The 21,766-nt window shown below is 35.1% G+C and overlaps 1 protein-coding gene across 1 annotated transcript; it reads left to right on the forward strand.

Annotated features, from left to right (window-relative positions):
* Window positions 1-14,699: 14,699 nt before the first annotated feature.
* On the forward strand, window positions 14,700-17,746 carry LOC131041171 (violaxanthin de-epoxidase, chloroplastic). Its single transcript, XM_057974162.2, has 2 exons — window positions 14,700-15,312; window positions 15,982-17,746. The coding sequence occupies exons 1-2, from the start codon at window positions 14,938-14,940 to the stop codon at window positions 17,281-17,283; spliced, it is 1,677 nt and encodes a 558-aa protein (XP_057830145.1). The 5' UTR covers window positions 14,700-14,937; the 3' UTR covers window positions 17,284-17,746.
* The last annotated feature ends 4,020 nt before the right edge of the window (window positions 17,747-21,766 follow it).

Here is a 21,766-nt window from a genome sequence, read left to right on the forward strand (position 1 = left end):
GTTATGGGTCATATGGTGTCCTATGACCCCTTAGGACACCATATGACCCCTTAGATGTTGGATTTTGTAAGCAGTATTGTCGTGTTATGAGAGAGAGAGAGAGAGAGAGAGAGAGAGAGAGAGAGAGAGAGAGAGAGAGGAGAGATGGGGGAGGGAGGGAGGGAGGAATAAAAAGGGAGGGAGATGGGGGAGAGGAAGAGATGTCACATAATGTCGTTAGGGGTCACGTGGGGTCCTAATTGATCCACGCATGTGTTACAACACCATATGACCCTTTAAGATATCATAATGGTCTGAAGGGGTCATATGGCACCATTGGGGGTCATGTAGTGTCATAATGGGGCCGCACATGTGTTAGAACATTATATGACCCCTTAGGACATCATATGGTCTTAAGGGGTCATATGTGTGGTAAGAGACCTTACATTATGTCATTAGGTGCTATGTGGGGTCCTGAGAGAGAGAGAAGGAATATGATGTACAATAAGGTATCAAAAGACAATATATATCAATATACATGTACACACACACACACACATATATATAATACACATAGAATATCAAAAGATAATACACACACACACACACACACACACACACACATATATATATATATACGTCATACACATATTATATACATATACATACATATGTGTGTGTGTGTGTATACACACATATTATATATATACATATATGTATGCACACACACACATTTTAAACATACGCATTAATTTCTTTATGTTAAGAGTATCACAAGCAGAACCGCGTATGCAGTGCTTATTCAAAAGAAACCCCATACGCGGTTCTTATTCAAAAGGAACCTCGTACGCAGTTCTTATTCTAAAGAAACCCTGTATGTTCTCTTGTTTGTTTAGGCTTGTGAATAGGCTTGGATGACAAAGCCGCGGTTTGGAAGTTTGATTTCCCTCCATTTCCCTCCTTTTTGACGTATTTTGTTTTATGAAATTGGTTTCTTGACTTTGTCATCATCAGTTTTACACTTCATCAAGTGGGTATTTTCTAAAATTGTCGCCATATTTTCACCCATCTTCTAAGCTTTCTAACCATATAATTTTTTTTAAATTTGAATAACAATAACATTATTATTGAATTTCTTTTACCCGTGTCTTCATAATTCTCAAAGACATACGTATACCATTTTTTTAATAACTTTTGATCTACTTATTCAAATTTTTTTAAAATTATATATTATTGTAGTGCACGTGATTATTTACAATTTTTTTTAAAAAATTGCATTTTAGATTGTTTTGGTGCAAGTTATGCTTCGCACATGAATAGGTACCTGATTTCAGGATGTGCTCGATTAGAAAAATCATAAAAAAAATACTCAACAAAAAATTACAAAAAACAACTTCTAGCGCTCACTCTTAACTATCTTTCTGTCAAAGGATTTGTCAAAATACTAAATCTAACTATGACTTTTTTGATGCGCACGTCAGACACTATGTTATGTTTTTCAGAAAAAATCAGGGTCTGTTTTTTGTGTGCGAAGGATTTGACTACCTTAATCTTATCCAATTTAAAAAAAAAAAAGTATTTTGGAAACTAGATTCAGAGTACTACAATCTTTGTTCTTTGAGTATCTTCATATCTTGAGTGGATGATTCTCAACTTTCTCCTCCAAGTTCAGGTTTACCTGATTTCAGAAAAAAAAAGTGTCAGCTTATACCCCCCTTTTCGCACACCATCTTGGTGCACTTACCCCTAGATAAGGTTCATGACATCATATTCGATTAGGAGATACTCAACATCATCTACTCAAGCAATACTACTTCTATATTTATTTTCAATTATCAATTAAAGTGATCGAACGAGCGCTCCATCACAATCTATAAGCAGAACATGACCATGCCCCATTGATATATCCCTTAAGACCAATGATGAACCACCCTGTATCTAAATGGGTCAACCAAATAAGCGCACCAGCAAGTTAGATAGAGATGTTGATGAGAAACTAAAGATGCCAAAGTGTAGATTGTATTCTACAAGTGCAGATGTTGATCTAGAGAGGAAGAGATGTCGCACTATAGATGGAGACATCGAACTGTAGTTAGGCCCAAATCAATGGCTAAACCATCTCAAAATAGAGAGGCAGAGGGGTCGATCCATAAGCAAAGACGCTGATCAACACATGCACCAAAGGGCAGCCATAAAAACTAATCTAAGATTTTTGCCCACAAAACTAAGTACATTGGCCAAGACTTCATGAAACGGATCCCAAGGCTAAAGCACGAATCTACTCCCTGCCAAGGGTTATAAACCACTATTGTCATAGCAAGAAACACTTGAAACTAAAACATTTAAACATAATTTCATTATCCATTTACACTACAACAAATACAAGAAATCAATTTGTAGAGTATGCATACTCATGAGAGGTGGTCGGTCCCAACGCTGGTCCACGAAGACTACACTAATCTATATCCATATATTTTAATCACATCAATCTCCATTTGGAGTGTTCTTTTATATAATGGAACAATTATTACAAAGCTCGTATCAAATTACATGCATGTTGCATTTATAATGGAGATAAATGAAGAAGGCCAAATGTTGAGGAAGGTCAAGAAGTCATCCAAGGTGCTCACCACCCCATTGTGCTCGTGGAGATAGTCACAATGCCCATACACTCAAGCAATGCAAACAAGTATACAAAGGCCGACACTCACCTCATACACAAATCTTACACAACATCTCAAGCTTGTATAAATGCAATGGACAATCAAGGACAGGGATGATATCGGGTTATCAATCTACCCTGGGTCCCTACTCAATCTACATGGGGTTGGATACTATTTAGACCAATAAACAAGAGTGTCATCACATAGCTCAAAGGGATGGCTCATGTGGAACCAAATAGTCCCTTCACGAAGACAAGGAGACTTGATCTTGCCAAATCAATGCCCCACGAATGACCAAGCCTTAACAATACGTTTGTAGCCATTATGAGCACTCATGACATGCAAGAGGCATCCATAAATTATCCTTTTAGTGTATTTACCCATTGTTTTATTCTTGTTTTCACTTATAAACTCAACTCTCAATGAGTTACCTTGGCAGCCACTTTGGGCATCGACCCCCACTGAGAGCCACTCTTTTTATTAACTCTAACTACCCACACCCAAGCTCATCTTATTTCACAATGAGGAACAATGGATATCAATGTCAAAATCCAAAGATTCAACACCAAAATCTCATAAAATAATGCATTTTCAAACATAAGAGTCAATTACTCAATAGTCTCAATGGCATGATAACAACTCCAAATCAATCCCAAAATAAAAACTACTTATATAAAGCAAGAATTCCACATAATAATTGTTGGGATTAAGGTGTCTCAACCTTTGCAAATCCTAACATTGGCTTATGCATTTATTTATTAATTTATTATTTTATTTATTGCCTACAAATGTCTAGTCATCTAGTGGGATCCACGGGCTTGGTGGCATCTTACTTGGCGATGATTGTGTGACACATATGTTGCACATGTGGAGGTAGGCATCCCACGTGAGGATCTTGACAAGTGTTGGCCTATGACAGATTCTATGACAAAATGGACAAGTGGTAGGAGATACCTTTTGCATGGAGAGGGTTATGACGAGTTGTAAGAGAATAAGCTAAAATTAGTCATTTATGACAGATTCTCTTACAACTGTAAGTGTTGTAAGTTATGACAGTTGTAAGATACGTAAGAGCATCTATCATACCTCGAAATAGTAAATTTTTAGTGCCCAACTTAGGATCTTTGAATGGGGAGTCATTTGAAGATGTACACATGTCATTTGCATGCTTTTTGGTGGTCGAAAAATAGGGCCGAATGTTATGCATGACCCCATATTGATGCTTCATCTAGAAGCTTCCTCTTGAGTTGTATTTCTCTATAAAAGGTAGTCTTGAGGAGTGTTAGATATGTAATGTTTTGTAGGTGAAGTGTTATGATGCCAAAATTAATCCAGGTTGTGGGTTGTAGTTGTAGACTCCTGTTGAAGAAGCTAAGTGTTGGCATTGTATTGTAAGATTTTGATTATTGGAATACAAAGTACTGTGCTTTTGGAGTGTGGGTTTTTTTACCTGAAAGAGTCTTCCCCACGATATATCTTGTGTTCATTGTTTATCTTTAGGCATGTTTATTTGCTACCTATGAATGTGTTTATGTTTTTGTAATAGAAGATTTGTAAAGAAAATTTATAGAATCTCCCCCACTAGATTAGTGTTAGGAAGTGTTTTCCGCACCTTAGCTTCCTTTCAATAATATCACAAATTTAACATCAATTTTTTATTTTTTGGAAAAGTAAAAAAAGTCTAATAGCCAATCTTGGAAGTCATCCACCATTGATGGACCTCCAAGAACTCAAATTTTCAAACATGGCCAATTGAACTTCTATCAAAACCCATTGGCCTATGGGTGAACAACATCACAATTATCAACTGAAATTAATTTATCGAGCACTCACAACAGATTTGGGCAGAGTTTCTTTTTGTAAAATCATGGTTTTAAAAAATTGAAACAACCAATTCAAAACTTAATTAAAATGCAAAGTTCCAAATGTGGAAGGGGTCTAAATTAATTTTCAAACTACCTACAACAAGAATCAAACAATATGATCAAGAGTTAAAAAGGAGAAATCATTCAACTTGCCTTCAAATTAGAGGAATTTCAAAATGAAAATGAAGAGCAAACACTCCACGAGGGCACACAAAATCCAAATAGAACAAAAATATAATCCAAACTAAAACTTCAGACTCCTACCCGCAATTTTCCAAGCATCCAATCTTCCCCAATCAATCATTCAAATTTTACCAAGAGAACAATTGAAAAGAGAAAGATAACAAAATAACCAAGAGTTCAAAAATGAACTTAATTTTTCAATATAACACACTTTTTAGAATAAATTTACAAAATAATAAAAATTCGATTAAAATTATTGAATCTAATAAACTCCCAAAACTCCAAAAAATTATTAATATATGAATGAAATGAACAAGGATGCTCCTTGAAATCTATCTTCATTAGATGGAATATTGGATTCATCTCTTCCCATTTTATAGCCCAAGTAAAAAAACATTAAATTATGTAGAAAAATATTCAATGTTTTCTATTTCTCCATCAATGAATGCTCTCCTTTTATTTTGAGATTTTTATAACAGATCTTTTACTTGAATCATTTCCATGATTAGAAATTTTGGTTGTTGAACACATGCACATGCTTGCTGTCTTCATCTACTAAAGAGTCTTCACTTTCAAGAGTTCAATGTTTGGAATTGAGTCACCCTCGAAATCATCATCATTTTCTTGCACAACCTTCATTAAATGTTCGTTATCATGGGATAGTTGGTAGTTGGTGGAATTGTCAAAGAGTTAGTTGATTTGTACTATGCACTAACAGTAGGCCCCAAGCCATGAAAGTCCAGATGGGGCTAGAAGATCAAAGCAGAAATTGTTAAAGATTTGACAGTGATTTTTTTCTCCAGATATGCTCACAATAGATAACACGTTGAATGATTGCATGTAATTTGGAGAACGCGTTCAAGTATTGCATGTAAAATTGGTTTGGTAATACCAGAAACAACATGTGAACTTGCTTCTGAACTTTAGATATATGGGACTGTCATGTCACGGCATGTGAGAATGGATTATCGAGTGCATCTATGATCGTGTTTCTTTATGCAACACACAGCTGGTACATGAGTTCTTGATTTCTTGGACTACGTTAACTTTTCCTTTTAATACGTTTTGCTTGAAGGAGAAGCATATCCTAAGCAATTGATTGATATCACGTTGTATGATTATTCAAAAGAGATAATGCCTTCAAATTCATTTCTGAACTAACCAGACAAGACCATCTTCTTGTTGTCAAATCATCTTGATCTTCTTTGTGAAGCAGGCAGCAAGAGCAACCACTACGTTTTTCATCATTCCAAGCGAAAGTATCAATTTTTTTTTTTGATGGAGGTTCAGATCTGTGAGCACGACAGCCCAGCAAGGGCATGAAGCTTGCGAGCTGCCAGCCCAGTATTTTTTGCCACCCGATACAAGGGTACGAGCCAATAGGTTGAACCTCTTTGGCTAAGAGCCTTTGATTCCATGAAGTTTGCATATCTGAGAGTCTTTTGTAATATAAGCTACCATTTTTAGCCTCCAAAAGACATGATATCGATAAGAGGCTATAAAAGTCAAATATGTTTTGATGAAGTTTCTATATATGTATAGTCGTGTGCATTATCCAAAGGACAAGATACTGATAGAGGTTGTAAAGTCAAGGATGATGTTGTTTTGGTGGAGTTTGTATATATCTAAGAGTCTCGTGGAAGATAATCCTATCATTTTCATTATTCAAAGGACATTATATTATAGAGGTTATAAGGTCAAGAATGTCGTTGTCTTGATGAAAACCATTCAAGAAATAAATGTGTAAAATTTTGTTAGTGAATTTTGGATAAAGTTCATGTGATTTTGAAAATATTTTAGACATTCCATCAAAACTAGTCCTACCGCAATTTTATATAATCTCTAGTATTGATTTGTTTCACATGAAGTTAGGACATAGTTTCAAAGGCACATTTGTGCTCTATCGAACAAAGACTCCATGAGGTATTATATTATAGTTAACCTAATTCACATCTACTTTCCCTTTTCTTTTAGAGTCTAGGAAGGTCTATGATGTTAATAGATGAGAGGATTTTTTTTTTTTAAATGATGAATAGTGCTATATTTTTAATATTTTAATATAAAAATATAATACACAATTCCCATAAAAGATGGGTGGAATGGAATCACACACAGAGAAGTTTATGTTGCCAAAAAAAGTAAAAAAATAAAAACAAACAAACTACCAAGGCAAACATAGGGTAAAAGTACAAAATTGTAAAAGTACAAGCAACTTATCAATTCAAGTGAATTTAAGTATTTTTAACTAAAAAATATTTCTAGTCAAACATATGGTCTATATAGATTCATTATAGCTGAGTTATATATGGGTCACAACTTTTCCAATTGGAAGTGTCTACTAAATGTATATTTTATATCACTTTGGGTCTAATTACCAATTTTTTATTTTTTTTGAAAAACTTGATGTGTCAACAACTCCCACTCTTATAAATTTTTTTTTTTGAAATGTAAAAATACAATTTTATGTATCTACTAGTGAAAATTCAAAAATATATATATTTTAATATTTTAATCATTTTTTATTGAAAGTAGGTCATCAACACTAAAATATAAGATTGATTATCTTGTCAAGGAAAAAGGCTAAAATTTATTTGAATTATTTTTAAAAAATATGATGCAATAGAGAAAAGAATCTATGTCAAGATGATATAATTCTTTTCCAATTTAGATAAATAATGAAGAAAACATATGGTGCCAAATGGAAAGAGTTATATTTCAATACACACATCTTTTCACATTTATTGAAAAATATATTTATAAAAAATAGTAAAAATTATATCCATGCACTAAAGTTTCAAGTTATCAATATACACAATTTTTTTTTTTAAAAGATAAAATTTACTAAATAATGTGTGGCATGCTTTGTGTAACATCAATTTCAACATTTTATCAACAACTAAATTATAGTGTTTACTTTATAAAAAAACTATATTCAAATAATTTTTTAATTTTTTTTTTAAAATTAAAAACATTAAATACACAAAAGGATATACATTTTATTAGTTTACATAATTTCAAAATTCAAAACATATATTTCACTTTCTATTGATTCACTTTCTATCTACTTCTCAAACTCGTATATACATATGTAAAACACAACATTTAAGTATAAGTCACATTTCACTGTATCTTTTTCTTTTCTTATACTTTAAGTTATATTTCATGTATATATTGGCAAGATGTTTTAGATCTCTAGGATTTATAATGTAGATTCTACGGTTTAGAAGATCTTATTAATTTTTAGACTTAATCATATTTTAGTAATTAGTAGGCTCCTATCAACATTCTTGCACTCTCTCTATCTCCCCTGAGCTCTAGAATTCTCTCTCTCTCTCTCTCTCTCTCTCTCTCTCTCTCTCTCTCTCTCTCTCTCTCTCTCTCTCTCTCCTCTATCTCTCTACCTCTATATAAATCTATCTCTCTACCTCTCTCTCACCCTTCACTCTCTACTTGATGCCTCATCTTTCTCTCTACACACCTCCCCCCTCCTCTCTCTCTCTCTCTCTCTCTCTCTCTCTCTCTCTCTCTCTCTCTCTCTCTCTCCTTATCCCTCCCTCCCTCCTTCCCCCTCTCTATCGCTCCTTCCTTATTTTGCCATCCCCCTCTCTATGTACATACCTCTCTCTCCCTCCTCCCTCTCTCTCTCTACCTACCTCTCCATCCCTACTCTATTTCTCTGCATACCTCTACCTACCTTCCTCCTCCCCCTCTCTCTCTCTACTCTCTACTTATCTCTATCTCTCCCTCTACATATCTCTCCCACTCTCCTCTCTCCCTCCCTCCTTCCCTATCCACTTATCTCTATCTCACCTCTCTCTCGTCTCTAAAACATCGCTCCCTATCCTTCCCTCTAAACTTATCTCTATCTCTCTCTATCTCTAGCTCTATCTTCCTCCCTACCTCTATTTCTCTCTGTCCCTCCCTCTCCTTCCTTCCCTTTCCACTTCTCTCTACCTCTCTCTCCTTTATTCTCTACTTATATTTGTCTCCCATTTCCCTCTCTCTCTACATGCCTTTCCCTTCCTCCCTATATCTTTCTTCCCCTCCCCCCTCTCTCTCCCCCCTTTCTCTCCCTCTCTCCTTCCCTCTCCACTCTATTACAACCAAAGAGGGAGAAAGAGTTGAGATAGGTAAAGAAATAGAGTAGGGAGTATTGGAAAGGTAGGTAGATAAAGAGGGAAGTAGAGAGAGAGTGTGTGAAGGGAAGCGAGAGGTAAGATATTAAGAGAAGTAGAGAGGAGGTACACAGATAAAGAGGGAAGTAGAGAGAGAGTGTGTGAAGAAAAAGAGAGGTAAGATATTAAGAGAAGTAGAGAGGAGGTACACAGATAAAGAGGGAAGTAGAGAGTGTGTGTGTGAAGGGGAGAGAGAGGGAGAGGGGAGAGAGAGGTGAGATATTGAGATAAGTAGAGAGGAAACAAGAGAGACAAGGGGTATGTAGAAAGAGAGCAAGAGGTGAGATAGAGATAAGTAGAGAGGGAAGCAGATAGAGAGGGGGAACGAAGGGTGTGATAACCCTTATTAATTATTTAAATTAGATTTACAAACCCTTCTATTATTTAATTTAGATTTGCAAAAATACAAGAAATAAGAAAATTGTGTAAACTACAAATTTGATCAAATCACTCCAAATTGAAATATCATTGAAATAACAAACTCTAGAATGTCTTAAAACAAAAAATAAATTTAGCAACATATGCTATTATAATTAGAAAACAATATTGAAATTAACTTCTACTATGTTCAGTTGCAAAGCTTCTAAAAACCACCTATAATCTATTACAAAAAATTACAACTACAAAGCATGAAATGCAATGCAACCCCTGAGTGAGATTTCTCTTGAAAACCTTAGACCCATTTCCCCTAGGTCACTAACCTCCTTAGTTTATCAGCCTTGGAGATTAATTATTCATTGGTTTATTAGCCTCTAAAGAGAACAATGTAAACTTGTTAGCAAAAGTGAGAGAGAATGAATGATTCTTCACAACTCAAACTAGATAAATAGAAATATTTTCAAACTTAATCTTGGGTTCCCAAATGAAACACATAGGAGAGAAAAATGCTCAAGTTCCTAACTAGTAACATCAATTTCCTCTTTGGTAGTCATCTCCTGACATGTCATTCCAAAAATGTTGATTTTATCCCCTAAATTGACAACTTCTATTTTCAGTTTGCAAATTTCGCGCCATCTCTTGGATTTTAGCAACATTATAAATAGTATTTACTGATTGCCATTAATTTTGATTTAATTAATTCATTTTCATAATTTGTATTTCCTAGTTTATCCATAGGTAGATTGAATTTCTATAAATGGAAAGATGAGATTACTAAAAATAGAAAGTTCTATATTTGAAAAGGGGACATCACAAGCCCTTTCTTCTAAAAATTGCTTATCCTCAAGCAATCAAGTTTTGGATGGTTGAGAATCTATGACCCTTCCCTATTTGTATCTTCAATTGGGAAACCTTTCCATTTGATTAGGTACGTTGTAATGCTCATGTTTCTTAGCGTCTTTCCTCTTGTTTCCAAAACCTCCTAAGGGATCAAAATCGATTTCCCCTCGTCATCCAATGATGGTAACTCAAGTGAAGTCACCCTTTTCTTCTCAACCACCTTCTTGACACATGAAGGACATTGTGTACCTTGCAACCTAGTGGCAACTCTAGTTCATTGGATACATGTCCTACCTTTATGATGATTCTATAGGATCCATTAAACTTGGGATTGAGTTTGTTTGCTCTACTTTTTCCCAAGGAATTTTGCTTATATGGTTGCAATATAATAAAAACCACATCCTTAACCTAAAAAAAATATTTTTTCTCCATTTGTCTACACACAATAATGGACATGTGATGGAAGGTATTATAAAAACTCTCTCATATATGCAACCATTTCACCTAGGCTTTTTGTTGATTTAAAACACAACTCCTCGAATATCCCTCTATCCACCTATTAACAACTCCTATTTTTCCATCTGTTTGAGGGTGACATTTGTGCCATGCATGAATTATTTGGTACATTCTGCCTCATAATTTTGTTGATCTACCTTTACACACAAAGATATACCAAGTGCGATTTTGTCCTTCTTCTTTGCTAACATTCTTAAAAACTTTTGAGTAGTAAACTTCAAAAGAGTAATATTGTTGTATAAGCCACAAAAGTGTAACCATCTTACCAAGGCTATTAGCTGGTATGTGATATGTCTGCATTCCTTTTCTATCAATATCCTTCCTCTCACAACCATCTGTCCCAAATGTATACATGCACTAGCACTTAACAATTGACACCATGAACACTTGAAACTCATTATTGTGACATAAATTACTTTGACACTCAACAAATTTTATTATAATCATGAGTGCATCCCTCATAAAAACAATTACACAATTGGAAATAATTACATCCTTTACCTCTCAATTGTTAAGATGCACTTTGTTGAAAACTATACCAATTATCTCAAACTTTCCTTTGGCTTGAAGGATGTGAAATACAAATTCAAGATAAAGTTTATAATAGAAATGATACAATTGAGAATTAGAAAATAACATTATATAACAAAAACAGATACTCCACCCAAATCTAAATATTGAACTTGCAAACAATAATTTATTTTGATGGAGGTCTGTGCAATATTCTTTGATTCCAACCATTAGTGCATACCGATCACCTACAAATGTTTCTAGTATGATAGTGGGAAGCACATTTATAACATATTTTTCCATATTAGAAAAGTTAATAACTTTCTTGATTAATCCCCTTTTTCATTCTTCTCATTTTCTTTTCTCACTTTCTATGGGACATTTCCTCAACAATGTAACCAAACTAACTCCCTTCCCTTTAGCTACTGGTTGGAAGAGATATGAAATGAGAAATGCAAGAGATGAGATGATTACCTTCTCATAATTGGTGAGTTTCCTTTGTATTCCATTCATTTACATAAGTACTCCTTTCTTTGTCATGTTGATGATTGGTGCTATCACATAAGGGAATCCCTATATAAAAATAATCCTTTTGACCCAAGTATCAATGACAATAAATCACATGAGGGTCAAGAACTCTCCATTAGTAGTCATAAAATAGAAAATGTTCCTTCCCATAATTGAGATGATTGCTATACCATAGATTGCAACACTTGTGAATGTATACAAATGAGCTCGTACACAAGTGCTCATACTTGTTATCAAACATATTATTCTCACATGTAACTTTTTGATACAAGTTAATCTCCAACTTCAAGGAATATTGGAATCCTTTATTTGGTGGTGATATTTTTTTTAAAATTGCTCTATGCTATCCACATTCTCAAAAACCAAGCAACTTGTTGCCTTAAGAACTTGTAGTATCAAATACCCCAAAGTTACTGTATCCACATGACAATCACTCATAATCTTGTCTTCATTTTTGGGATTTGTGGGACTTGTCTTCATAAGTTTTAGAGGAAGAGATACCATAGCAATGGAGGAAGAGGATAATGAATATAGCCCAGGTTGAGAAAGAAATTGATCTTCCTTCTCCTTTCCCTTCTCCCATTGAAGAGAATCCACCTTCTCAACAAGAGAAACAACTTTCTCCACCTCCCAAACAACCATCTCCTTTTCCTAGAGTACCTATATGATGCCTCCTTCTAAGCCACTCTCTCCACCTAAAGATACTACTCCTCCCTCATCTATCCAAGATGAACAAGATAAGACTACCAATGAACAACATGAGCCTAAGATGAAGGAAATGCATAAGCAAGGGTTGATGAAGAGCAACAAGAAAAGGAGAAGGATGAAAAAGTTGAAGAACAAAAAACAAAGCAAGAAGAGCATAAAGAAGACAAAGGTGAAGAACATAAAGAAGAACAATAGCGAACTCACGAGGAAGAAGAATAGAAGTTAGAAGAATATATGCCTTGGGTTAATGAGAAACAAGAAAAAGAAGAGGAATTTAGAGAAGAAGATATTTTAAAGTGTTTATGGTGAAAATGGAAACAACAATATTGAAAGACTAAATGAATTCAACCACAAAACCCTAACCTAACAACAACAAAGATCCACCATAACATATAAAGATTACCTAAGACAATGCAAATCAAATGAAATCACAAAGATTATACCATCACATGTCCAATAGGGTTTGAATCTCCATTCTTCCTATCTCCATCGATCTTGCTTGATATATTTGCTCTCAGATTTTATATGTGCACAAGAGCTCAACAAAGAACGGAAATGTGGTTGCAAGTAAGCTTGATCGCATATGAAAGTTTGAAAGCGTAGTCGAGTAGTCAACGGGGGCTTGATAATGAAGGAAGCATCTCCTTATATAGAAGACACTATAAGAAATGGAGGGATAAGATTGAGAGGTGTAAAAGATAAATGGTCGGCTATGATTAGAGGGTAGGTAGAGAAAATAAGAAAATAATGAGAGGGTAGGTAGTGTAGGAATTAAAAGATGAATGACATGTGTCATAGGTAGAAAAGGTTAATGAATTAATTAAATAAATAAAGATTCATTTAATTAATAGAGGAAGTGGGATCAAATAAATAAATAAGATATTTATTTAATTTAGGAAAAAGATTATTTAAATAAATAAAAGTATCTATTTAAATGAGAAATAAGGCTAGAAGAGGATAAATAAATTAATTAAATAAATACAGATTTATTCAATTAATAGAAGAATTAGGCTTAAAATAAATAAATAAATAAAGATGTTTATTTAATTAGACATGACAATTTTAGGTGTCTACATTAAGTAAAGAGAAGAAGGAGCCTTAGAAGCACCAAGAAATTCACTTGGCGTTGCACATAGGTAGTTCACAATTTGGTTGACTCAGACCATAGAAAAAAGGAAATGGAGATATAAGGAGATGGAGGAAGAATACTTTGTTGTGCTGAAAGAAACCTTCAAGACATCGAACTCAAATAAGAAAAGAGCAAGGAAAATATCTATGATAACCATTGATGCACAAGGTCATCAACATGTACAAATAGATGCCCCTCTTGTTGATAAGCCTAAAGAGGAAATGCATATACAAGATTATAAAATGTAGAAAAATGACCTTGGGGTACAAACTTGAGAAGGAGAGAAGCATTCATTATAACAAGCAATGCTAGCCATATTCAAAAGGATGTAAAATAATGAGACCACAAAGGAAGAGTATAAAGCACAAATTGAAGAATTGAAGAAGTACATCAGTCATCTATTGCTCTTTCAACAAGTCTACTAGATACATTAGCTCTAGAGGCAAAATTTCAAGATGGAGATAGTTTTTAAGTAGTTGCATTGGCATGGAGACAAGATATTGAGGCCTTAGGCAAATACACAATAAGAAAAACTATCAAACTCTGCCATTACTTGATGTATTTGAGGTGTAGTCCACCTTAATACAGACTCACTAGAGGGGTTGAGTAGAATAAAACATTTTTGGGCCATGATGGATAAATTGGTTTAGATGCTTGATGATTTCTTTTATAAAAGACCCACAAAAGGCATTGTGAGACCTAGAAACTTCACCTAAACAAGCACCTTACATGAAGTATGACTAGAAACTTTGAAATCATAGGTCTAGTAAGACAACACCACAAGATGCTTTACATGAGATATCTATTAGACCACTTAAAAAGCAGAAAAACACGTTGAAGGGTTTCTAAAAATAAATAGAACCCTTAGTAAGGTTGTAGAGATCGAGTGAGCTTAATGTCATAAGATTCCCAAATACATTTAAATGAAACAATCAATAATTACATTGAAAATATGTGATTGTCATAATAAACAATTATACTATGATTTTTATACCACTAACATACATAATCAACATATCTATAAATATATCAATATTGTTACCTCGTTATGGTCATTGAAAAGAATTGAGGAACTATCATAAATGGTATCTTCGCTGCCATCCACAATGAAAAATAATGAAAACCAAAAAAAAGCATCCTTAATCCACTCTAAAGGTGAGATTAAAGTTAATACCAATGCAGAAACTCCTAGATCATCCCACGCAAACACTCTTAGAAGCGTGAAAAACCAAACCCCTAAACTCTCGAGAAGACAAACCATGAGTTTGCACATGCTAGAAAAGAGCTCACAAAATTCCCCTCTTCAAGGTTAAATTAATAATGCCCAGCACAACGAATCTAATCCCAAATCACGGTTATTGTATGGTCACAAGACGGAGCTCCGTGGCTTCTTTATGTCTCCATTTCCGTAATGAAAGTGAAGATTGTTGGAAGGCTCTCCCAACAAACTGCTGTTGCTTCCTATGAGTGAAATTGTAATGGAAGCCAAGCTGAACATTGGCTACAGATATTATAGTTGTTCAGAGAGTCAATTGAAGCTTGTCAATCATGGGAGGAGTCTTCCAAGAAGGGGACGCATTTTTTCTTCTTCTTTCACTCTAACCTTACCTATTATAAAGTCCAGCACAACCTCGCCCATTTCTAAATTCAGCACATTGTCACCAATAATTAAGTTCAACACCAATTTCCAGTGCAAACGTATTTCAGCTGTGGCGGACAAGGTGGACGATCAAGAAACGTTTTCTACCAATTCAGTGGCAAAGCTTGTTGCAATTGTTGGAGGTGAGAGTACGAGTCCTTTGAAGAATGTGCCGTGGGAAGACGTTCTGATCCATACGGTATGCTGCTCTAAACTCAGCTCTCAATTCTAATTTCGGTGCTGTATGTTTTTTGCTTTGAGTTAATGCACTAAATTGTATAGGCGATTGTGGAATGGGTGGATGGAGACATTACAGAGCTTTATTTTTTTCTTGCTAAAATGAATGTTTTAATGTATGAGATTTTGATTTTTCTGGAAGTAGGAATAGTCGAATGTGTGGATAGGGGCATTACCGTCCTGTATTTTATTTTTCGCTTAAAATGAATGTTTTAGTGTGGGAGATTGTGGATTTCCTCAAAGGAGTAGTTGTAAAATTTGTGGGTAGGGCATTATTGTGCTAGATTTTTCTGTCTAAAGTGAATGTGTTAGTGTAGGAGATTGTGGATTTCTCGAAGGTGGGAGTAGCAGACTGTGTGGATGAGGGAATTATTGTGCTGGATTTTTCTGCTTAAAGTAAATGTGTCAGTGTAGGGTATTGTAGGTCTCCTGAAAGTAATAGTAGAATGCATAGATGGGAGCATTTTAGGGCTGCTTCTTTCTGCCTAAATTGAGTGTTGGTTTTTGGAGATTGTGTTTTTCCTGTAAATAGTACTAAAATAGTTTTAGTTTTTGGAGATTGTATTTTCCTGTAAATAGTACTAAAATAATGCGTAGACGGGGGTTTATGTCAATGGTTATTCATTTACAGGCAGCAAAACTCAAATGGATAGACGAAGGATACAATTTACATGTGCTTACAGAGAGTATTTTGACTAAACAAGAAAAAGAGGCCGAGCTGGTTCTAGCTCAAACTGATATTTTGATCATAATTAATGTCCAGCATCAAGATTCTGTCAAGTGGGTTTTACAAAACACTGAAGTGATTCCTACCATTGTCTGCTTTGATTGCTGCCCCGCCCTTCAAAACAAGTTAGGAGGACTAAAGGTCTCAAACAATAATCAGACCATGATTGAGAAATTTCTCCCTTTGGGGCAAGGAAAACAGATTAAAGAGTCTCTTGAAGTACTAAGAACTGTACAAGAGGCATGGGGTCGAAACAACAGTGATGACATTTGGTTCTCCCTACTTTTACTGATCAATTCATATATAAGACCAGTACCAGTATTGCAAAACTTGCGTGCAAAAGGATTCTCAACTCTCTATTGTATGATAAAGAATTGTCGTACTCAATTGGTAGATTGTCTTCTAGATCCCAACTGCAGAGAAGCTCTTGTTTGTCTCAATAAGTGTGCTCCAACTGATCAGGTATGCAATTATCGTTGCATTGCATCATATGAGAGCCCCAAATTTGAAGCCTTTTCTCTATGTGTGTTACAAAAACACAACTGTCTTGGCTTAAATGCTGAAATCCCAGTGAAACCCAATGTTCAACCTCTTTCCTTTTTCAGAGGTAGTCCCCTGACCCATGAGGTTGCAGAAGACCTTTTTGTTGGATGGTTAGGGAAATTAAATTCAAGTTGGCGTGTGGTAGCTGGCCAAAATCCTGCATATGATCAGTTTCCTTGCCAATATCAACTCTTCTATCGAGGTAAAGCAAAACGGACATTTTGGTATGAGCCAGTATTTCAAGTCAAAACCTTGGATGGGCAGTTGATTTGGAGACGAAGGCGATACAGGGTTAAAAGGGAAGATATTCCTGGAACTTTTATATTCACTGTTTTAGATAATGGAGTTGTCTCAAGAGAGTTTTGGAGAATCGTAGATGTTACAGATGATTTAAGCTGGGCCTTGTTCTATTACGGTGGGGCTGCTCAGGCAGCAGGGCAATCTTATAGAGGGGCAATTCTTGTCACTCCAGATGGAATCTGGCCTTCTAAAAATGAGGCACAAAGAATAAATTCTGCTTTGGAAAGATGTGGAATCAAAGACTGGGAATTGTTTGGAGTTGATAATACATGTTGTACTAATGCTCCATTAGGCATACCTGAAGGCTCAAGTTTGCATGTCACGCTTCAATTGAGAGATTCCAATGTTTTGTCATGCGAATGATTATAATTGAGAAATATCTGACCATAGTAGGTGCAAAAGTAATATCTTCATTGGCATGCAATTTCTTTCTCTCTATCTACAGTTGTTACGGAGAGGATATAGTGGAATATCAAAAGCCAGCTCAGTTCTATGAATCTGAATTTTGATGGTAGAAAAAACTTGATGGCCCTTCCGTATAGATTGGATGTGGATATTAGCATGAACAAGCGGCTTAAATGGCCATAGAAAACATGTCATAAGCCACAGATGTTACTCCATTTTTTTTTATGCAAATCCAAGGTAAAGGGTGTCTTTGTGTCTGGACTCTGTATACAGAAATAATGTGATGACTTCTGGCAGTTGTGAATCTAATGAGAACTTAAAAAGCTGAAAATTTAGTGCAATGCTGGATGGCTAATCTGCAAAATGAAACTGAACGATGAAATTTCTCCTCGTGAATAATATATAGATACCTTATTGCTTGTATGGTGTGCTGCATTTACTATTTCCATTGAGATCATGTTACACTGCATATCTGTTTTCAGTTCACAGGCTTGTGAAATGCTGGACTTGTTATCTAATTGAGAACGCATGCTATTGATTCTTAAGTTTTTGATAAATGAAACAATTTCTTTGAAGTGTTTCAGAAGATATATAATATTGACAGGGATAATTCCGGATTACCTATTATGTTTTCGTTGAACTTCTGAATTATATAGATACTGTTCGCGTTGTGCATGGTGTTTTTCCTGATTCCTTAAAACAGTGAGAAGTATTTTATCCCTGAAACTCCTTAAACCTCTGTTATTCCAATATGGTGAAGCATTTTCTTATTGAGGTGACAAACATAAGGATGAAGGGGAGACTGAATAACATACCATCTTGTATATCTGTTTTTACTGCAAATGAATATAACATTCCATGCTATGTATTTTAAGCTTCTACTTGTCTTGAAAAGAGAGAGCTTCTGTTACAAACTGTTTGAAAAGAATTGGATAATATTTCAGAAAGTTTGTTCAGAAACACTTAAACTTAAAGGTATTCCATGGTTAATATTGCTTCAGATTAAACTTATGGTTAACCAAAAATGCTAATTATATAACATGGAGCAATCTTTATCAAAGGTGACAAATATTAAAACACGAATTCTCTGGACAGTGTTAACTAATGCAGTAGATCTACATGTAACCATCAAGGATATGTTTTCTGAAACTAAAAAATAAGCCCCAAGCAGAGAGATTTCATTTTAAAATTAGCTTGCATGAATGCCTTCTCATTCAGCTTAGAAACTCTGATGATCATGTTTAGCAATGTCCGCACAGCCAAACCTCTTATATATAAGATAATAATCATTGTTGTTGTTAGATCGCTGATTAGGTACTAGTTATTTATAATTCAGTTTTAGAACATCATTTATAAATAAACATTTTTTCATTCATGAACAATACAAGGAGTTTTGGGTGTGTCTCCGCGCTTCGATGTGTATTGATGATCTGCAAATCATCATAAGATTATGTTTGGTTTGTAAATGTTTGATACCTTCAATTGGTAGGTATCAGAACACCAGGGAAAGGAGGAGAAGTTTGCAAGTTACACTGTTATATTGGATGCTTGCTGGCAGAACGTTTTTTCTTTTTGCCAAGCAAACAAAGTCGCTGTGTTTTGATCAAAGAAATACAGCACAAAGTTTGAAAGATCTGCCGCTACTTGATAATGCAGAAGATAGGGAGTGTGGCAGACAAAAATTGCAGAAGAGTCGCATAACATAGTGTAAAGTGGAAAATTCGAGGCTTAGCAAATTCACCACTTGGAAAGGGAGATTTATTAAGCTCAATTTTCGCTTGGAGAACTTTACATTCAAAAGAGGGGGATGAATCTATTAGATCCAATCCTAAAATGATGCAAAGACTGAATACTAAGTAGATTAGTTGTGTTTGGAATGTGTTTTGACCCTCTTTTGTAAGTTGAGTAGGTAAAGTGCTGAAATTGAAGACAAAATAGGCAGAAATAGTGAGATACAGATTCGGGATTTAGTCGTGCACCTGGATCTGAGAAGTTTGAGATGATTCAGAGCTGCTCTGCGAAATCAGGCAAAAGTTGCAGGGACCGTGTGTCCGGACAGGGGCGCCCCCAACGTGGTCCTCTGAACTTTCCGCGCGTCGAAAAGGATTTTTTCATCTTTGCAAATAAAACTTAATTCTAGAAGTATAGTTGCGCACCTGCTTCCTGCATACAGAAAAAAGAAGAGAGGGTAGACAAACCCCAGTTTGGAATCAACCTTGAAAGAAATAATGCAATGCTTGCAATAAATGATGGAAAAGTATACCTTCATATCTGCAATAGATGATAATGATGTTTTGCTTCTTAGATGTAATCACATATGTTGTATGAAATGGCATGAACATAACAAAACCCTAACACACACATGCTTGCAAATGAATGATGTAATGTTGCTCAATGGATAGATGAAGAATATGCAGCCTTAAGGAATGCTAGATGATGAATGCTTGAATGCTTGATGATTGAATGTAGTCTCTCTGCCTTCTCCACCTTGTCATGCTCTCACCTTATGATTGTGTGTTATGTCAAATGAGAGGGAAAGACCTTATATACTTGCCTGTCGTCAATTGTTTAATTTTTCGATATAGTCCGACATGGGGGATTTATTTCCTGCTCACAATTGAAATAGGGCCAAGGGGGAGGGGCCTCAAGATAGGTCCTACCTAGGGAGGACTAGGGCGTGGTGCCCTGGTCCTACCGTAGTTTGGGCCAGGATCAAAGGGCTATGCAAGTTGTAAGATGCAAAAATGAAGTTTGGTTGCATAAAAGAGATATAAATAGGTCCCGATCAAGCATGGGGATGAGACCGATAAGATGAGGGCCCAAAATACGGTCAAAATTGCAAATGGTGCAATTTTAGGACGCTACACATAGAAGACAGTTTAAGAATTTCGATTGCAATTTTATATTGAGAAGAGAATTGCTGGTTTGCACAAGGAGAAGAGACTTAAGAAAATAATTTGGTGTTACTGTGAAAGATTTGGCAGAAGTTTGGATGGGATATTATTAAAAGGCGAAGGAAAGAGATGTTGGAGATTGTCAGTTGAATGACATTTGAAGCTATGTGGATCAGATAAGAATTGGAGTAGTGGAAACTAGGTTTTTGCAGAGTTTTTAATATTCTGTTGTTGAATAAATATTTTAATTTATGGTATTTTCCAAACAGTAAGAGAAAATATATATATAAGGGGGTAGTGAATAGAAAATTTGGTTGATGTTTGTATTTCAAATCTGAATTTGCAAAAGGGAAGTGTGTTTTGAAATTTTCAACAAGATGATTGTTGGAATTTCATATTGATAGGAGTTATTTATTTGCAAAAGTAATTTAGGATGTGTTACCCCCATATTTGGCATACCTAAAATTTAAATTTCAAGTTGATCTCAATGTCGAGTAAAGGTCCAATGAGTTTTTATGCATAAGAAATAAGCGTGTCGTCCAAGGTCATTACTAGTCAAAATTTGAAAAATAGAATAATTTTGAGAATTACCACAAATTGAGGGAAATCGCTTGACAGTCAGGATCTAAACGTCATTTTATATCATGTGGCCAACTTTCACCTGAACCCAGTTTACACTATGTCATATTTTAAACTTTCAATTTTCGATGTCTGTTGTCCCCAAATGATTAAAATATCTCATTTAAGGTTTTGTCCTGAGGCGTAAATAATTGTGTGGATCTATTTCCCTACCTCTGACGTGTGTTTCAAATTTCAGGACCTAGCTCCCTACCGTTTGAAAGTTATGCCATTTTTCCTTAGCCAAAGCAATAAATTTAAAATATTTTTCAAATAATAATTTAATATTTTAAATTATTTTAATATGTCTGGTCATTTGCGATAAAACGCTGTTTAAAAATGTTGATTGCATTCTTCCTTGATTCCTCTCAATGGCCAATGGTTTCCAAGATGTACTTGATTGTTCGTTGAAGCAAAAGGTTAGAAATGCTCACTTTTTGAGCATTCTTAACCTCATTTTTCAACCTTTTGTCAAAAAGGTTAGAAATGCTCACTTTTTGAGCATTTCTAACCCGTATTTCTAACCTATCACAAAAGGTTAGGAATGCTAAAAAATTGAGCACTTAAACCTCATTTCTTAACCTTGCGGGTCCCACTTTGTCAAGAGGTTAGAAATGCTAAAAAATTGAGCATTCTTAACCTCTTTCATAAGAATTTAAAAACAAGCTTCAAACAACAGGTTATGAAAGTTCATCGATGCGTTGAAGGTAAATGGTTTCACTAGATGTTGAAGTTGCAGCTGCTTTGATCGACATGAATGCACATCATGGAAGCATAGACAATGCACGTGAATAGTTTGAAAGAATTCCTCAAAGAAATGCAGTCTCATGAAATGCGATGATTGCTGGATATCTACAGAATGCAGACCGTGACCATAGGGAGAGCACAAACAATGCACGTGAACTGGTGAAGTTGCTAACAAGGCAACA

This window comes from Cryptomeria japonica, chromosome 3 (assembly GCF_030272615.1).
Source record: "Cryptomeria japonica chromosome 3, Sugi_1.0, whole genome shotgun sequence".
NCBI classification, from domain to species: domain Eukaryota; kingdom Viridiplantae; phylum Streptophyta; class Pinopsida; order Cupressales; family Cupressaceae; genus Cryptomeria; species Cryptomeria japonica.